The sequence below is a fragment of the Oncorhynchus gorbuscha genome, linkage group LG14 (assembly GCF_021184085.1).
Source record: "Oncorhynchus gorbuscha isolate QuinsamMale2020 ecotype Even-year linkage group LG14, OgorEven_v1.0, whole genome shotgun sequence".
Classification (NCBI taxonomy): domain Eukaryota; kingdom Metazoa; phylum Chordata; class Actinopteri; order Salmoniformes; family Salmonidae; genus Oncorhynchus; species Oncorhynchus gorbuscha.
Window position 1 is genome coordinate 46,421,022 of NC_060186.1, and position 21,141 is coordinate 46,442,162.

Below are 21,141 nucleotides of genomic sequence, written 5' to 3' on the forward strand. Positions count from 1 at the left end.
TTCAGTTCTTGACTCACTCAAGCCGGTATGCCTGGCACCTACTACCATACCCAGTTCAAAGGCACTTAAATATTTTGTTATGCCCAATGACCATCTGAATGGCAATCTATGTCCCAAGGCTTAAAAATTATTATTTAACCTGTCTCCTCCCCTCCATCTACACTGATTTGAAGTGGATTTAACAAGTGGCATCAATAAGGGATCATAGCTTTCACTTAGTCAGTCTCACGGAAGAAAGCAGATATTCCTAATGTTTTGTACACGGTGTATGTCATATAGTTACAAGCATGCTACTCAACTTTGGTAAGAGTTTACCTTATGAAATTACTTAATTTCTTTCTATTGTGCGAGCGAAAATCTTTTCGCTTCATTTCTCTGCTGTATTCTCGAAAAGCTCAGGGTATTTTTTAATGACAAAAAAATGGCTATTGGACCTTTAAATACAGGTCACTTCTACAAACAAAGCGCATGTTATGGTTTAATCATGTTTGATTGCTGTTCTCAGTCTTGTCTGTAGATGGCACTTGGTACTTTTAAACTACTACGTTAAATTAACTAGCTCCGGAACAGAGCAAATGGAATGGCATCAAACACCTGGAAACCATGTGTTTGAAATCATTCCAATGATTCCACTCACTACCACGATCCCATTCTCCCCAATGAAGATGCCACCAACCTCCTGTGTCAGGAGGCTATTGTCACATTGTATAAGTGATTAGAGACAGGCTCAGGAATAGGTAAAGGGGGGGGTTTAATACTTCACCCAAAAATATATGCCATGAAAAGGCACTGGAACAAAGCCCAACACAAACATGTATAGAAAAACACACGGACGTAACCCAAACAAAAGAGCGGGGTTAAACCTCTAATAAATACACAAGACAAGACTCATAATAACAGGTACACTATATATGCAGCACGAAAGCCGAACCAACAAAGCACAGGCACTCACAAGACCAACAGACATTGGAACAACAACCGACAAGACAATGGTGAACAGAGGGCACATATAGAATTACTAATCAGGGGAATTGGAACCAGGTGTGCACAATGAAACAGTTCAGCTGGTGAAATAAACCTCAGGAGCAGCAGTACCTACCAGGGAATCCGTGACAGCTATGTAGAAATCTTGTGATGATGGGATAGGTCTATCAACCAAGTGCATAGTGAGGAAGAATGATCCACTCATGTTAGGTTCATGTGTGACAAGAATATTCTAAAGCTATTTTCAGTTCAGCAAATGGCTTGACTGGCTACTGGACCCTCCTAGTTCAGGCCAAATGCTATTCTGTGCCCAATGGAAGTTAATGCCTCATCATACCTGCAGTGTTTTTGTGTTTTGGTACACCAGAAGTACAGTGTATTCATTTCCAATGGAACACTGCGCATGACTTGCAGCATTGCAGAGGAAGTTGCAGTGACTTCTGTGTGGTGCATACATTGGATAAATCTAAAGTATGCATCAAATTGTATGCATAGACGGCTTGACAGAAATGGTAACAGAAGGTGAATGTTGAAGTTTTGTTGCACACATAGCAAGATTATACTGTGTACCATTTTGCGCAATGACGTTGTAGGTGTGTGCCAGGCACAAGCCTGGTTCACATTACCCATAAGCACTCCTTTACATTGCGCCAGATGTCATGCATTTCAATGGGGACGTCCACAACTGAGTGGAAACGCCCCCTTGTTGTTGAAGGCTCTGTGGCAAGATGGACATCACGATGGACATCACTTTGAACATTTTAAAACTTTGCAGTCTCTTCAGTCTTGTTGAAAAACAGTAAGTTACCAAAACATAGAAGATGGAAAATGTGGTTTTCAGTGATGGCTTAACTATCCACTTCTAAACAATTTCATATTCCTATAAGTGAGTACTATAAAAGCCAATTATACTTTCACAATTGCCTCCCGTTTAAGTTTATGGTGGTGAGGCTTTACAAACACTACACTTCTCTGTTCAGTAGCAGGGCAAGATTCCTTGAAGATGACATACAGCATAATGAAATACCTCTCGATTTAAAGGGTAATTAGTCATGTATGTAGTGAATGACAAAGCAGCAGAATAATTTAGTTTGAGTCATCAGGCTAGCAAATGGCATTGAATTAAAAGTCAACTACAATGTGAAGGATATAGGCTTGCCTTGTGATAATTAGGCTAGTAGGCTTACATTTTCTTAAAATGCAACAACTAGGCTTTTCCCATGGCTCTGAAGAGTCCGAGGTCAGTGATTCCCAACCACGTGGTTTAGGGAGCTTCCAATGGGTCCCTGAAAAAAGCTGTGATAAAACTAAGATTGAATAAAGCAGCAGCAAGGCCAAAATGTCTAATTTAAAAAAGCTTTTCAGTGGAACTCAGAATGGATCAGAACCCCTAGTTTAGGTAAGATCAATCATAGCTATATCAAAGCCATTAATAATAGCCTAGGCCAATATTCAATGTAAGGCATAGCTGCCTAGGAGGTATAGGCCTATGCTAAAACATTTACAATGTAATTTTGGCAGAGAAGTGAACATACACTTTATATTATGCCCTTGTCAAGCTGCCAAAACTAGCCTCCTGGAGCAATTGGTGTAGAAAGTTATACCTGACGAATTTTGAAATTGTGCACATGCTCTTGCAGGTAGTCCCACCTCCCGCGCTTTAAAACGTGTGACGCGTTTTTACGCACAGTAGCTTTGCCGCAACACTTGGAGGGTGCTGGGCGTGTACAGTGGATTTAGCCTGTATGTATCCTCGCATAGAGGATGATTTCCGACAACTGAGACTCTTTGGATACCAGGCGCAACGTTTCTCCTGGAGAGATGTTGGCATCCAACAAGTCTTTGCGTGAGAGCAATGTCACCAAAAGTGGCAGCTGTGGATCCGTGTCAGTTGTTTTCCCCATTACTATGATGGTAACGGGAATGGTGGGCAATTCTCTCGCTCTTATGCTGGTATATAGCTCGTACAGAAAAAAAGAAAATAACAGGAAAAAGTCTTTCCTACTCTGCATAGGGTCGCTGGCATTGACAGATCTGTTTGGACAGCTTCTCACCAGCCCTATAGTTATATCGGTTTACAGAGCCGATTTGAAATGGGACCGCATAGACTCATCGGGGAGTCTGTGTGCTTTCTTTGGAGTGTGTATGACAACTTTTGGCTTGTGTTCTCTATTCTTTGCCAGCGCAATGGCAATTGAGAGGGCATTGGCGATTACAAGTCCTCATTGGTACTCCAATCACATGAAGACAAGTGTGACAAAGCAAATTCTGGCAGTTATATTGTGTCTTGTTCTTTTTTTCTCGCTGTTGCCGGTCGCAGGAGTTGGGCACTATACGCTGCAATGGCCAGGCACTTGGTGCTTCATTAGCACTGGAGACAGAGAGGTCCCGGGTAACATGTTTTTCTCCATCACTTTCGCTGTTCTTGGGATATTCTCACTTCTTGTGACTTTCTCCTGCAACGTCGTCACAATTCGTGGATTAGTTATTCGTTGCAAAACGAAATCGGGCACATCTCACTCATCCAAGCAGTGGGAACGATTAACCACGGAGACGGTCATTCAACTATTGGGAATCATGTGTGTACTGATTATATGCTGGGTTCCTTTACTGGTAAGTTCTAGTTGTTTTCCTATACTGGTAAATTCTGGTGGTTTTCCTCTTTTATAGTAATGTGGTGTAGAACTCTAAAATACTAGAATCATATTTAACACGGCACGCCTATAGGACAAAAAAGTCACAGAACGCACATTTTACTTAAAGTTCCAAAGGAAGGGTCTCATTTACAACCTTATTGACACACAGGTGATTGGTTTAGTTATCTTGAGGTGGTTAGTTAACGTTCTTGAGTGCTTGATGTCACACATATGCTCTACAAAGCAATCTGTTGCGCTAGCTCACACCGCCCACGAGTTAACACCGACTGAACAACTTGGAAACAGCTTCAGTTTGATCACCAAATCAGTTGGGGAAAGAAATAGGGCTGTGAGGATTATGGCATTTTGTGTAACGAATAATTGTCATGCAAATGTACACGATTATTGTCATAAGTCTTTTTCTTCTAATGCATCATAATGCACGTTTGAAAATTAGTTTTGGAAATGAAGCTTCTCCTCCCAACAGTGCCATTCTGCTCATAAAACTGAAAAAATGCTATTATCTTCTTAAATAAAGTTGAATCTTCCCTTCTCCTAAAATAAATATATTAAGATTATTATTTTTTGGAGTTTACTGTTATTGTCCATAATTGTTGAACCAAATGAAAACCTCATCAGCTAGCTACCAATCTATTTTAGTTTCACTGATCATTAAAAAATGAGCCCGCTAAATTGTTATTTGGACCTTTCCACAAATGGTCTGGAATGTGTTTGATATCAGCAAGTTAACCCAAATGTATCAAAGAATGGGTAAGTGGAAAAGTTATTGTTGCCGTGGTGTAATTATATCTAACCAGTTGGCTAATGTAGCCTGTGAGCCCATGTGCTCCCAAGTCTAGGTAGCTGTGTCATTTGGTGTCCACGATTAGCTATCTAGCTACTGTTGACTAACCCCATTCCGTACAAATTTGCATAACCACTGCATTTAAGCAAGGCTGCAATTAAAACTGGTGGGACTGTGTGGGCTTCAATCTGTGCAGAGAACCACGTTTTTATTCAAGCCCCCCCCACACACACACACACACACACACACACACACACACGGCCTATAGGTTTCACTCGACATTTTGAAAAAGACCCAACGGAGCTCATTGCCTTCTTCAATCATGCAGAAACAGGCAGCATGAAGGTCTCATCATTGATTTGACTGGAAAGGGAAGAAATCGTGCTTTACAATGGTATTCATATTACAGTTGACCTGGAAGTTTTAAGTTTTGTGTGTTAAAATAAGGTCATTGTATTGTACATTACAGCGCAATGTACAAAAGTGTGTTAGCTAACTATAGTTGGCTACTGCATGGCCATTATAAGCCAGCATGCTAAATAGCCGGCTACATATCAGTCAGTACCTATCCTTCAAAATGGTCACTGGATAAACTAGCTATGAGTTGAACATATACCAGTCAAAAGTTTGGACACACCTACTCATCCAAGGGTTTTTCTTTATTTTTACTATTTTCTACATTGTAGAATAATAGTGAAGACGTCAACTATGAAATAACACATATGGAATCATGTAGTGACCAAAAAAGGTGTTAAATAAATCAAAATATATTTTATATTTGAGGTTGTTCAAAGTTGCCACCCTTTCCCTTGATGAAAGCTTTGCACACTCTTGTCATTCTCTCAACCAGCTACATGAGGTAGTCACCTGGAATGAATTTCAATTCACAGGTGGGCCTTGTTAAAAGTTAATTTGTGGAATTTCTTTCCTTCTTAATGCTTTTGGGCCAATCAGTTGTGTTGTGACAAGGTAGGGGGGTGTACAGACACTTCCTATTTGGTAAAATACCAAGTCCATATTATGGTAAGAACAGCTCAAATAAGCAAAGAGAAACAACAGTCCATCATTACTTTTAGGGATGCACGATATATGGGAGAACTTATCGGAATCCGACGATAAAAGCTAAACATTTTCGTGACCAAGCTACTTTGATGCTAGGTGTTCATAATGTTTTGTCTAGTAATTGATAAATTTACACAAACGCTTGGATTGGTTTCGCTGTAAAGCATATTTTCTAAATCTGACACGACAGGTGGATTAACAAAATGCTAAACTGTGTTTTGCTATATAGCATTTGTGATTTCATGAATATAAATATTTTTAGTAATATTGTTTGAATGCGGCGCTCTGCAATTCATCTGTTGTTGATGGCAATTATTCCGCTAACGGGATAGGTAGCGTCAAGAAGTTAACAAATGCAGCATCTCACCCTCTCTTCTCTGTCAGCCCAATGTTGAATCATGTCCCAATTGTGTGACAACACGTGCACAGAGGTTATCCACCTATCACAACCCTAGACAGCCTTTCACTAATTGTAACCACGGCAGAGAAGTGTAACGGCGGTAAGTGTTCCACCAAAATGGAAAGTGAGGAAGCCAGCTCAGCCTCTTGTGAGAATGAAATCATCACCAAAAAGGGCAGCAATGTTTTTTCACTAATATGGAAGTGATTCGGGTTTAAGAGGTCTGATGTTCAGCAAACTAATGTCCTGTGCAAAATGTGTCGAAAGACAATTGCTTCAAAAAGCAGCAGGACAACTAACCTCTTCCATCACCTGCAACTGAAACACGAGGTGGAATGGGAGGAATGCCGATTCCAGTCGCTCGATTCCCAAAAACGTCTGCTAAAAGACAAACTACCATAGCTACATCCTTTTCAAACTTAATCCCTTACGACAAGAAAAGTTTGAGGTGGAAGGAAATAACGGATGCAGTGACCTATTACATAGCGAAAGATATGGTTCCAATCTGTACAGTAGAAAAGCCAGGCTTTAACCTCTCTGGGATATGTCACCTGGCCAAAAGCCAGGGAAAATGCAGAGAAATTAAAGCTACACTTGTTGTGAATCCAGAGGCGAAAGCAAATGATGCTATTATCTGAGGATAGCACCTCCGTAAACAAAGAGAGAAAACATATTTCAACCCTGCAGGAGCGACACAAAACGCAGATATAAAAATATAATTCATGCCTTACCTTTCTTTGACAAGCTTATTTTGTTGGCACTCCAATATGTCCCATAAACATCACAAATGGTCTTTTTGTTCGATTAATTCCGTCGATTATATATACAAAATGTCAATTTATTTGGCGCTTTTGATCCAGAAAAACACCGGTTCCAACTTGCGCAACGTGACTACAAAATATCTCAAAAGTTATCTGTAAACTTTGCCAAAACATTTCAAACTACTTTTGTAATACAACTTTAGGTATTTTTTTAATGTAAATAATCGATAAATTGAAGACGGGATAATCTGTGTTCAATACAGGAGGAAAACAAACTGTAGCTAGCTTTCTGGTCATCTAACAGTACACTTCAAGTGACCCTCGTTCAAGATGGCCGCACTTCTTCATTCCACAAAGGAATAACCTCAACCAATTTCTAAAGATTGTTGACATTCAGTGGAAGCGATAGGAACTGCAAGAAGGTCCCTTAGAATTCTGGATTCCCAATGAAAACCCATTGAAAAGAGTGAGAATCTTTTTTATTTTATATCCAAATCTACTAATAATATGCATATCTTACCTTCTGGGGATGAGTAGCAGGCAGTTGAATTTGGGCATGCATTTCATCCGGACGTGAAAATACTGCCCCCTGTCACCAAGACGTTAAGAAGCTGCTAGGTACAGTTGACCACAAATATCAGTTGCCAAGCCACAAGTATTTCACTGAAGAAACCCTGCCAAAATGTCTGCCTCCAAACGTCTTACTTCACCGATGATCATACGGGTGAAGTAATAGCCCAGGGTCTCAAATACTCTCTGGCATTGTGGAAGATGAGCAAAGACCGACAGATGTGCATGACAACTGACAGCGGGAGCAACATGATAAAAGCTTTGTGCTTGAACAACTGGATCCGCCTGCCTTGGGCACAGGCTTGACCTCGGTAAGTGTGACATTGGATAATTAAAGTGCATTCAAAAAATATATGTTCAGGCCAGCTGTAGGCTAATGTGTTAGTAGTTGTGTCATTCTGCCAATCTAACCACAGGCTGTTTTAATTAGAACAACATTATCTAAATTAATACATTTTCAATCAAAATGATTATATAAATTACATATTCAAACAGCTAGTGGTCAAACATTCCTAAACCATAGAATAGACATGGAGAGACTTGTTTCTAGCACAGACTGAGCTCAGTCTACACACTCACCAGCTCATAACAGAGTCCCCAATCAGGTGGGGTTCAAGACAGAAGATGATAGAATGAATCCTGGAACAAGAAAAGGCCATTGCCCGTGTCTGGATTCAGAGAAGAAAAGCATGCACCTGGTGTCCAACTATCAGGAAATTGATGTGTTGGAGTCAGTGAACAAACCATGGGCCCACTACAGGAATTCACTGACATGCTGTCCGGGAAGAACTACAGTGGGGCAAAAAAAGTATTTAGTCAGCCACCAATTGTGCAAGTTCTCCCACTTAAAAAGATGAGTCCTGTAATTTTCATCATAGGTACACTTCAACTATGACAGACAAAAGGAGGGGGAAAAAATCCAGAAAATCACATTGTAGGATTTTTTTATTAATTTATTTGCAAAGTATGGTGGAAAATAAGTATTTGGTCACCTACAAACAAGCAAGATTTCTCACAGACCTGTAACTTCTTCTTTAAGAGGCTCCTCTGTCCTCCACTCATTACCTGTATTAATGGCACCTGTTTGAACTTGTTATCAGTATAAAAGACACGTGTCCACAACCTCAAACAGTCACATTCCAAACTCCACTATGGCCAAGACCAAAGAGCTGTCAAAGGACACCAGAAACAAAATGGTAGACCTGCACCAGGCCGGGAAGACTGACTCTGCAATGGGTAAGCAGCTTGGTTTGAACCAACAATGCAGTTAAAAAAATGAATAAGAACAAGAACGTAAAGGAACAAGTAATTAAAGAGCAGCAATAAAATAACAATAGCGAGACCATATACAGGGGGTATCGGTACAGAGTCAATGTGCGGGGACACCGGTCAATCGGGGTAATTAATAACTCTAATAATGGTTATTAAAGTGACTATGCATAGATAACAGAGAGTAGCGCAAAAGGGCTGGAGGTGGGGCAATGCAAATAGTCTGGGTAGCCATTTGATTAGATGTTCAGGAGTCTGTTTAGATGCCGCATGGACCTAGATTTGGCGCTCTGGTACTGCTTGCCGTGCGGTAGCAGAGAGATCAGTCTATGACTTGGGGGGCTGGAGTCTGACAGTTTTTAGCGCCTTCCTCTGACACCACCTGGTATAGAGGTCCTGGATGAGAGGAAGCTTGGCCCCAGTGATGTACTGGACCGTCCGCACTACCCTCTGTAGTGCCTTGCAGTCGGAGGCTGAGCAGTTGCCATACCAGGCAGTGATATAACCATGCTCTTGATGGTGCAGCTGAAGAACCTTTTGAGGATCTGAGGACCCATGCCAAATCTTTTCAGTCTCATGAGGGGGAATAGGTATTGTCATGCCCTCTTCACAACTTTTCTTGGTGTGCTTGGACCATGTTAGTTTGTTGGTGATGTGGAAACCACATAATTCCACCACTCTTCTGCTTGAGGAAACCATGAACAAGGTCTAGCGAACCTACCGGTTCCAAGTGGAAAAAGCATCTACTTTTAATTTCATCCTCCGAATGTTGGTCATGATGGGATGTGGAAGATTAATGTCTATTTTGTGATGTCAAAAGTTGTATGAAGATGTTATAATGAAAACATTGTAACTTGAAGAGTTTTCATACAGTGTATATCATGTTCACATACTTTACGTTGTGTGGAAAATATCCAGGATAAAGACAATGTTGTGACAATAAGATTGTGATTTTAGTTATCTAACGAGATCATAGTAAAATGTGATACCTTGCTTTAGCTCCACCCCAGGGAACCCAGAGAGCATGTCAGCAAGATGTAAACACCCCCTTTATATCTGAGGGTATAAAGCATTTGAGGTAATAATTAACATATCAGATTAGAATGACCACGAGCTGCAGCTGAGGTGTAAGATTAGTCACGACCCCATAAACGCAATACGAGGTTGAAGAAGACAAAGTAACCTCTTAACAATCAATGCTACGGTTGAGTAGCTGTTCTAAATACTGTATCTAAGAAGGTGAATTTAAGCAGGACTATCTGGTTATTCTCTTCAAATAAATGTTTGTCGAAATGGCTTTCATCACTACTCTGGGATCATCGACATTACTGATTAGCCGTCCTCAGGAGGTCACTCTTCCAGTGGAAGTAAACAGAAAACTAAGGACAGTGTGAAATCTTGTAAACAATCAAAGACTTATGAAGGAGAAGGTCATCCAAAGACCAAGCCTCCGTTGAAACCTTATCCCCAAGCGAAACCCAGCAACAGAGATACCTGACGAAGATCTCCAATGAATCATGTAACAATGAATGATCAGTGAGACTCGGTCACAATGGGACTGATATGAGGAAATAATAATTGATGACCTGTATGATATCTATATATTCTTGAGTTAATTCAGGAAACGGTAACCAATTAAGCAAACTTTTATTGTGGTGCCCCAAATTCCTAATGAGTTAATTGTTACATGATTCATTTAATAATTAAACGTAGAAGGTAATTATTAGACGATAATTATTCAATTAATAGTAGTCATTACATTTGTCGTGACTTGACTGTCATTAACCTGTTGCGTCGAGCAATCCCGTATCCGGGAGTGTAATTATAGCCTCAAGCTCATTACCATAACGCAATGTTAACTATTCATGAAAATCGCAAATTAAATGAAATAAATATATTGGCTCACAAGCTTAGCCTTTTGTTAACAACACTGTCATCTCAGATTTTCAAAATATGCTTTTCAACCATAGCTACACAAGCATTTGTGTAAAAGTATTGATAGCTAGCATAGCATTAAGCCTAGCATTCAGCAGGCAACATTTTCACAAAAACAAGAGAAGCATTCAAATAAAATCATTTACCTTTGAAGAACTTCGGATGTTTTCAATGAGGAGACTCTCAGTTAGATAGCAAATGTTCAGTTTTTCCAAAAATATTATTTGTGTAGGAGAAATCGCTCCGTTTTGTTCATCACGTTTGGCTAAGAAAAAACCCCGTAAATTCAGTCATTACAACGCCAAACTTTTTTTCCAAATTAACTCCATAATATAAACAGAAACATGGCAAACATTTAGAAACCGTCCTCAAGGTGTTTTTCACATATCTATTCGATGATAAGTCATTCGTGGCAGTTTGGTTTCTCCTCTGAAGCAAATGGTAAAATGCACGCAGCTCTGGAGATTACGCAATAATTGCAACGGAGGACACCAACCGGAGCACCTGGTAAATGTAGTCTCTTATGGTCAATCTTCCAATGATATGCCTACAAATACGTCACAATGCTGCAGACACCTTGGGGAAACGACAGAAAGTGTAGGCTCATTCCTTGCGCATTCACAGCCATATAAGGAGACATTGGAACAAAGCGCATTCAAAATCTGGGGCATCTCCTGTTTGAAATTACATCTTGGTTTCGTCTGTAGCATCAGTTCTGTGGCACTCACAGATAATATCTTTGCAGATTTGGAAACGTCAGAGTGTTTTCTTTCCCAAGCTGTTTATATGCATAGTCGAGCATCTTTTCGTGACAAAATATCTTGTTTAAAACGGGAACTTTTTTATCCATCATTTATCCCCCTATATCGAAGAAGTTAATGCAACCGCTGTGTCAGATTTAAAAAACTTTACGTTGGAAGCAAACCATTCAAGTCACGCCGAACGTCGGATGAAAAGTTCAAAAAGTTCCGTTACAGCCCGTAGAAACATGCCAAACTAAGTATGGATTTTTTAACATAAAACTTCATTAATGTTCCAACCTGACAATTCCTTTGTCTGTACAAATGAAGTGGAACGTAGCTACCTTTTCACGTGAGCGCGCCAGACCGAGGCAGTGGCACTCTGCCAGACCACTCACTCAAAGAGCCCTTATGAGCCCCTCCTTTAGAGTAGAATCCTCAAAACAGGTTCTAAATACTGTTAACATCTAGTGGAAGCCTTGAAGTGAAACATAATTAATATCCCACTGTATCTTCAATGGGGGCTGAGTTGAAAAACTACAAACCTCAGATTTCCCACTTCCTGGTTGGATTTATTTCTCAGGTTTTCACCTGCCATATTAGTTCTGTTATACTCACATACATTGTTACAAACTTCAGTATTTTCTATCCAATACTAATAATAATATGCATATATTAGCATCTGGGACAGAGTAGGAGGCAGTTCACTCTGGGCACGCTATTCATCCAAAAGTGAAAATGCTGCCACCTAACCCAAAAAGGTTAAAGATACAATGTTTCCATTATAACGTCTTCAATGATCTCAAACAATAAATTATCCTCCCGACCATTTACCACATTCTTTGTGTAGAAATATTGTTTCATTATCCACTTTTGGATGTTGGAGTTTTGTAAAATCTCTGTTGTAACCCTCAGACATTCCATTCTCCATACTGCAAAGGGCCAGAGAGATACTTTTTACCATTAGTCATCAACCAGCCCAATTTCCCCCCCTCTTCCTCTCTGGTGAGAGAGGGGGTGCTGTCTTTGATCCTTGACCAGGAGGGAAAGTCATGGCACATTAACGATAGTCACATCACAACAGAGTGTGAAACTCCTATACAAATTCCATTGTTGGGATAGATGCCACCTTATTATAATGTAATAAATCATCATAATATTCTGGAAGAATGTGTAAAATGCTTAGGATTTTAGGGCAATTTTATTTGCAGTTTGTAAACCTAACATGAGGTACAGGAATTGCATTTACTGTCATGGGTCGCCAATAAAATATATATGTATGCTACGCCCCTAATAAGCAACACCTTCTGAAAATACCTTGAGAATTACATTAAAAAAGACCCAGCTGCTAGGTCAACCCAGCATGAAAGTAAAAAATATCCAACTGTTTAACCCATGTTTGTGTAATCCCAACAACTCAACATGTTGTTTTATTCACACAACCCAACTGGCTGGGTCAAAAAAACTCTGTTCGGTCCAATACTTACACAGCGATGGGTTACCAAATAACCCAAAATTAGGTTGTTTTTAACCCAGCAATTTATAGTGTACATTTGCTTAATGTCTGGAAGGAGAGTTGACAGTCTAACCAGAAACCTAGGTATTTGTAGTTGTCCACATATTCAGAACAAGTCAGAACTGTCCAGAGTAATTATGCTAGTCGGCGGGCGGGTGAGGGCAATAAATCGGTTAAAGAGCATGCATTTAGTTTTACTAGCATTTAAAAGCAGTTTGAGGCCACGGAAGGAGTGTTGTATGGCATTGAAGCTTGTTTGGAGATTTGTTAACCCAGTGTCCAAATAAGGGCCAGATTTATACAGAATGATGTCTTCTGCATAGAGGTAGATCAAAGAATCAGCAGCAGCAAGAGCGACATAGTTGATATATACTGTACATAGAAAAGAGTCGGCCCGAGAATTGAAACCTGTAGCACCCACATACACTACCAGAGGTCCTGACAACAGGCCCTCCGATTTGACACATGGAACTCTATCTGATAAGTAGTTGATGAACCTGGCGAGGCAGTCATTAGAGAAACCAAGGCTATTGAGTCTGCCTATAAGAATGCGGTGATTGACAGAGTCGAAAGCCTTGGCCAGGTTGATGAAGACGGCTACACAGTACTGTCTTTTATCGATGGCGGTTATGATATCATTTAGGACCTTGAGCGTGGCTGAGGTGCACCCATGACCAGCTCGGACACTAGATTGCATAGTGGAGATGGTACGGTGGGATTCGAAATCGTCGGTGATCTGTTTTTTAACTTGTTTGGGTCTATTGTCTCCCCCTTTGAAGACCGCGGCAGCTTTCCAATCTTTGGGGTTCTCAGATTATAGGAAAGAGAGGTTGAACAGGCTAGTAAAGGGGTTGCAACAATTTTGGCGGATAATTTTAGAAAGAGTGGGTACTCATTGTCTAGCTGATTTGTAGAGATCCAGATTTTGCAGCTCTTTCAGAACATCAGCTGTGTAGCCGAGTGATCATAGGGTCCAATGAGCAGCACTAGATGAGTCAGGGAGCCAATTCTGTAGTCGCTGCTACGCTAGATAAGCTGGAGACACGGCGATTCAGACAGCTAGTGGGCCGGGGCTAACAGTTGGGCATCCGGCGACGTCACAACGGAAGAGCCTGTTCAGACCACCTCGGACGGTTACGTCGGCAGACCAGTCGTGATGGATCGGCGGGGCTCCGTGTCGGCAGTAGAGGGTCCAGGCCAATTGGCAAAAGAGGTATTGTAGCCCAAGAATTGGCTGGTGGATCTCTTTGGCTAGCTGGGAGATGGGCCTAGCTCGAGGCTAGCTGGTGCTTGCTTCGGGACAGAGACATTAGCCTGGAGTAGCCACTTTGATAGCAGCTAGCTAGCTGCGATGATCTGGTGTAAAGGTTCAGAGCTTGCAGTAGGAATCTGGTAGAGAAAAAGCAGTCCAATATGCTCTGGGTTGATATCGCGCTGTGCAGACTGGCAGGAATTGACCGGGTTGAGGCTGGCTGATGTCCGTGTTAACCTTTTACGACGAGCAAACCCGTATCCGGGAGCGTAATCATAGCATCAAGCGCTTTAGCATAACGCAACGGATATAAATACCCCTATAAACTTTTCCTATTCATGAAAATCGCAAATGAAATGAAATAAATATATTCAAACACAAGCTTAGCCTTTTGTTAAAAACACTGTCATTTTCAAAATATGCGTTACAGCCAACGCTAGACAAGCATTTGTGTAAGTTTATCATGGCATAATGCTATGCTAGGCTCTGCTGGCAGCAGGCAACATTTTCACGAAAATAAGAAAAGCAACCAAATGAAATAATTTACCTTTGAAGAACTTCAGATGCTTTCACTCAGGAGACTCCCAGTTAGATAGCAAATGTTCCTTTTTTCCAAAAATATTATTTTTGTAGGCGAAATAGCTCACATTTGTTCATCATGCTTGGCTGAGAAATCGACCCAAAAATGCTACAACTATAAACGCCAAACTTTTTTCAAAATTTGCTCCATAATAAAGACAGATCCATCCTCAAGGTGTTTTTAACAAATATATTCGATAATATATCTGTCGAGGCAGTTGGTTTCTCATAGGAAGCAATTGGAAAAATGGCTACCTCAGTATTTTACGCAATGTTTTCTGTGGGAGACACCATGTGACCACATGCCATATATGGTCCCTTACAGCCATTCTTCAAGGGAAATGCCTAAAAAGTCGTCACAATGCTGTAGACACCTTGGGGAAAACGTGGAAAAAGTAAGCTCATTCGTAGCCATATAAGGAGTCATTGGCACGAGGCGGTTTCAAAAAAAGCGGCACTTCCTGGTTGGATTTTTATCCTCGGTTTCGCCTGTAACATCAGTTCAGTGGCACTCAGACAATATCTTTGCAGTTTTGGAAACGTCAGTGTCTTATTTCCAAAGCTGTCAGTTAGTCAAAGCTGCATAGTCGAGCATCTTTTTGTGACAAAATATCTTGTTTAAAACGGGAACGTTTTTCATCCAAAAATTAAAATAGCGCCCCCTAAATAAATCCAACTGGTTAACTGACTACTAGCTAGTAGTTAGTTAGTTGGCTAGCTTCTGAAGGGGTTTCCAGTTCTAACGTATAAAAATAGCAGATCCATACCACATTGGGTGAGGCGGGTGGCAGGAGAGTATATTCAGTCCGTAGATGGAAAGTGAGATATAAATATATAAAATGAAAATATATATGAAATATTTATGAAGAAAACTATATATACGCGGGACATACAGTATACTTGGGGCAGCAGGGTAGCCTAGTGGTTAGAGCGTTGGACTAGTACCCGGAAGGTTACAAGTTCAAACCCAGAGCTGACAAGGTACAAATCTGTCGTTCTGCCCTTGAACAGGCAGTTAACTCACTGTTCCTAGGCAGTCATTGAAAATAAGAATTTGTTCTTAACTGACATGCCTAGTTAAATAAAGGTAATAAAATAAAATAAATAAATAATACACGGAACGGGACAAAACAAAGACACATCCGACTGCTACGCCATCTTGGATTCTTAATAATCCAGTACCTAGGACCGACACATCCGGCTTCTTCACCTGGGAGATCGTTTTAGACCAGCCACCCGGACAGCTGATGAATCTGTGGGTTTGCACAAACTGTCAGAAACTGTCTCAGGGTAGCTCATCTGCGTGCTCGTCATCCTCACCAGGGTCTTGACCTGACTCCAGTTTCGTGTCGTTACAGAGTTCAGTGTGCAAACGCTCACCATCAATGGCCACTGGCACACTGGAGAAGTGTGCTCTTCACGGAGGAGTCTCATTTTCAACTGTACTGGCAGACATCATGACAAATTTTATGGTAGATGGCAGACAGCCTGTAATCGCTGCCAAAATAGTCGCTTCCAAAGTTGATTCTAACATGTATTGACTCGGGTATGAATGCATATGTAAATTCAATATTTCTGTATTTAATTTTCAATAAATGTGCAACAAATGATAAAAACATGTTTTTACTTGGTCATTATTGGGTATTGTGTATAGATAAGTGAGTACAAAAAGCGAATCCATTTTGAATTCAGTCTGTAACAACAAAATGTGGAATAAGTCAAGGGGTATGAATACTTTCTGAAGGCACTATGTTTTTAATTTTGTTCATTTATAGGGGACAATGCATATTAATCAACATCAATTTGACAATAATTCAACATCCATGTACATGTGCCTGGGGTTATCCAAAAGCACATTTTCACCTGTAGTACCTGGGCAGGTAAGGACCTTTTCACAGCCACTATACAAATACTCACTAAACAATATAAAATACAAATACATTACATCCAATAATATATCATTCTAACAACAACACTATCATTGTCACGGCAGATTTCTTCCTCTTCCTCTGAATAGGTGAAACAAGGATCGGACCAATATTCAGCGTGGTAGGTGTCCATGTTTTAATAGGGAAAACTGAACATGAACACAAATGCAAAATGAACTGGCAACGAAACAGTCCCGTGCGGCACAGACACAGGAAACAATCACCTACAAAATACCCAAAGAACATGGCTGCCTAAATATGGTTCCCAATCAGAGACAACGATAAACACCTGCCTCTAAATGAGAACCAATCTAGGCAACCATAGACTTACATAAACACCTAGATTAGAGAACACCCCATAAACATACAAAACCCCTAGACCAGAAAACACATAAATCCCCCATGTCACACCCTGACCTAACCAAAATAATAAAAAAAAGATAAGGCCAGGGCGTGACAATAATCAACTGTAATTTTACATATGAGGAACCACAGAACTTATGTACAGGTTTGGATAGATTTTAGCCATGTTTTCAAAATCAATAAAAAAATCCCATAATCAGTGCAGCCATGGGCATTGCATTCCAGTATACTGTAGCTCTAACAGAGAAGGCCGATTGACCGATTGCACTGTGTCAAAAAGGGACAACGCAATTCCCTCTAATTACTGCCCTTGTTATCCCGGAGGTGCTTTCCTTGAGCATGATATGCCGGCATAGGGGTGGAGGGGCAAGACCATGCAAGATCTTAAAGACAAGGTTTTCATCTACATAATGCTTAAAGCTATCCAGACTAAAATAAGTTATGTTTGTAAATGATATGACAATGGTGGTAACTGTTTGGTTTGTTATCAAAAACCTTAAGTGTTTGTTTGTAGAGTGATTCAATTGGTTTCAGAATAGGAGCTCCTGCTTGTGACCAGCGTGTGAGGCAATATTTCAGATGTGAGAAGATCATAGCATGCATATATAGTTTGGCGGCATTCAGGCAAAGGAAAGGTTTTATAAACATAAAGTTGGATAATCCAAACTTGACCGTGTTAACCATCTTCTTCACATATTTCTTAAATGTCAAGTTGGAGTCCAAAATGACATGAAGATACCTGAAATTAGACACAACTTTCAGATTATCCCCATTAACATGAACAGCTCGTTGAGAATAATCAATGGATTTCTTAAAGTACATAAAGTCTTGTCGATATTTAAATGCAGGCAAGAATTAGTCATCCATTTAGAAACATGTACCATATCTTCAGTTAACTAGTTGTTAACAAGTTGTTTACATACAGAACTGTATAATCTGCATACATCTGTATGTTAACTTGTGGGAGATCATTTATATAGATGGTAATCAGAAGGCGGCCTAATATTGACCCTTGTGGGACCCCAATGTTATAGTAGAGTCCGACTGAGTGTCTCCCAAACGAACCCTTTGACTTCTGTTTGTCAGATATGAATACATCCAACTAATGACTTCAGTGGACACATTAAGGGATGATAGTGTGGATAAGAGGACATCATGATTCACAGTTTCAAAGGCCTTTTCAAGATCCAAAAAGACTGTGCCGACTTCACCGATGTCCAGTTTAGATTTAATGCACTCCAGAAAATAGCATTGGCTGTTTCAGTAGAATGGTTTACATCCATGCATAAATATCAACCCTGTCCAGAGACCTGTTTTGGTAAATGCGTTTTGACCATTGGATTAACTTTTTGGCGTACTCTATAATTTAACCTGTTTCTGTTTCTACAGTGTGCAATAAGGCCTAAGTGTAATTTTTATTTATACTGTGCATTAACTGTATTTTGTACACACATCTAGATACTCAGCTTGTTTGTGCAATGACTTTCTTAGGTATAGGACAGGCTGTGGACAGGGCTAGGTTACCCGGAACAGTATTATGACCAGTCTTAAATCGTTGGATAACAAAAGTAGGTTGTAATGATGATATTATACAGTTATTGACTATAAAACTGTGCTGTTTTCTGTCGATTTATACAGCTTGTCATAAGGGGATGTCTGAGGCAGGTTGGATTAATTTGCAGTGGGCAGATGAGACACATTTTATTACCATGTGCAGCCACAACAAATCTCAATCAGTTAGTGATTGGATCATCTTAATCAGATGAAGGACAACCACATGTTAACCGCAGCTTCTGAGAGCTGATTAAAATCCTTTGGACGCACCCGTGCGTTAATCTAAGTAACATAATCCAATAAAAAAAGTGAGCCCTGCATGACAAAACCAAACAATTACATAATGAAGGCAGGATCATCAGAAACATACACCATTTAATGAAATAACATTACCACGTTCCCAATGCGTCCAACTGTTTTTTTCCCGTAAGTGAGGTGTGTAGAAACTAAGACGTTTTACCGAAATATGTGACAGAAGGAATTAAGAGTTTGTGACCAGGTATGGTATCTCATATCTATATATTAGTAATGATGTTAAGTAAACCGAGACCCTCCAAGGTACTCTTGATTCAATTTTCACTGACTCTCTTCTTTAGGTGCTGATGTTAAGAATGATCTCGACACAGACGTCATCACATCACTGCAAACCGGCAGAAGTGTCTTTCACTCCTAGTCAAGACATCCAGGTGGACTGTAACTTCTTTCTCACCGCCATTCGCCTGGCCTCTCTGAACCAGATCCTGGACCCTTGGGTTTACCTGCTTCTAAGGGAGATTATACTGCGCAAGTTCTGCCAGGTGGCCAATGCTGTGTCCAACTGCTCCATAGACGGACAAAAGGAGACTCAGACGGCCCTGGATGTTCTCAACAAGCAGCCTTCTGACACTAACGGTCTGTAGAAACAGTAAATGTACCCGATCAAACTTAAGGATAACCTGACCTGATTACAATTTTTTTTTATTCTATCACCCACAGTCCAAAAACAGTTATTGTGCAATAATGTTGTGCCACTAATGACAGAAATTACTTTGTTAGTGTGTTAATGGACCTGGCAATGCTCTCCATGTGCACTCATTTTTGTTTGGTTGCATATATTCTAGTGAGGCTCACAAAACCAGAATGTGAAAATGTGACCTCTGCAACCGTCACTTTGGACTGTTAAAGCCAATGAGTTCCAGGGGGATTTTTTTACATGTTTGCTCAATAAACATTACAGCCCTACCAAACACATACATTCTCAATCAGAAGATACCATTTTGTTTTTCAACCAACATGTTAAAACAACAGATGACAACTGTTAATGGAATATAATTTTTGACTTTCTGGAATCACATTTGCATTTCATGTAACAAAGTTGATGTTAAATGTAATGATGGCTGGAATGTGTGACATTTTTAATTCAAATCAGTCTTCACTTTGTCATGTGTAATAGACTAGATTTGTAACCCAAAAAAAAGGGGGAACCTCTGAAGTGCAAGGCAAGTGTACTCGAAACTGGAATAGATTACACAGTATTATATGTGCTAATTGAAGAATATTGCAAAATGTATTGATATATGGAAAAGGCATTGATATTTGTTGTTTCTGTGTTGAACACTGAAATGTGTGTTTAACTCTGAATGTGCTGAAGATGCTACCTATTGGGGATATGCTGTCATATGTTCAGGGGGGTCCACAATTATTGGCACCCTTGATAAAAAATGAGCAAAAAAAAATGTATAAAATAAATAGAATTTCTATATTATATGCAAAACAAATAGGAAATGTACATTATTTTATGCTAATATAATTGCTCTGATAAAGATTTTGTTTAACTCCTGAGTGGCACAGCGGTCTAAGGCACTGCATCTCAACGCTAGAGGCGTCACTACACTAGCCTGGTTGGAAACCAGTATCACAACTGGCCATGATTGGGAGTCCCATAGGGCGGCGCACAATTGGCCCAGCGTTGTCCGGGTTTGGCCAGTGTATGCCATCATTGTAAATAAGAATAGGTTCTTAACTGACTTGCCTAGTTAGAGAAAGGTTAAATACAATTAAAATAAATAATAATAATTACAACTCTAAAAGATAGGTGTAAAAATGATTGCCACCTCTGTTTGTAGTAGGCCTACTCCAGTACCCTTGAGGATAAGGACACTGTTGATGCAATATAATTTTTGACCTAATGGGATTACATTTGCATTTGATATAACAAAGTTCATGTTAAATGTAATGATGGCTGGAATCTGTAGCATGTTTAATTCAAATAGTTCTTAACTTTTTTTCTAAACTGTTTAAAAACCTCTACAAGATTGGTGTCCTACCCGCGGGGCGGTTGAGCTAACATAGGCTAATGTGATTAGGTTGTAAGTAACAAGACAATTTCCCAGGACATAGACATATCTGATATGGGCAGAAAGCTTAAATTATTGGTAATCTAACTGCACTGTTCAATTTACAGTAGCTATTACAGTGAAAGAATACCATGCTATTGTTTGAGGAGAGTGCACAGTTATGAACTTGAACACGTATTAATAAATCAATTAGGCACATTTGGGCAGTCTTGATACAACATTTTGAACATCAATACAAAGGTTCATTGTATCAGTCTAATACTTTGAACATTCACTGCTGCCATCTAGTGACCAATATCTAAATTGCACCTGGGCTGGAACAATACATTATGGCCTTTCTCTTACATTTCAAAAACGATACAAAAAACACCATGTTTTTTTCTTTGTGTTAACTTTTACCAGATCTACTGTGTTATATTCCCCTACATTAATTTAACATTTCCACAAACGT

General features: G+C 40.0%; 1 protein-coding gene across 1 annotated transcript; it reads left to right on the forward strand.

Annotated features, from left to right (window-relative positions):
• The first annotated feature begins 2,805 nt into the window (after nt 1-2,805).
• Nucleotides 2,806-20,746, forward strand: ptger3 (prostaglandin E receptor 3 (subtype EP3)). The gene is made up of 2 exons (XM_046299165.1): nt 2,806-3,597; nt 18,951-20,746. The coding sequence occupies exons 1-2, from the start codon at nt 2,806-2,808 to the stop codon at nt 19,251-19,253; spliced, it is 1,095 nt and encodes a 364-aa protein (XP_046155121.1). The 3' UTR covers nt 19,254-20,746.
• Nucleotides 20,747-21,141: the final 395 nt, after the last annotated feature.

Coding starts and splice junctions, on each gene's coding strand:
- ptger3 (XM_046299165.1), top strand. CDS start 2,806: ATGTTGGCATCCAACAAGTCTTTGCGTGAGAGCAATGTCACCAAAAGT. Junction 3,598..18,950: donor TATGCTGGGTTCCTTTACTG/GTAAGTTCTAGT, acceptor TCTCTTCTTTAG/GTGCTGATGTTAAGAATGAT.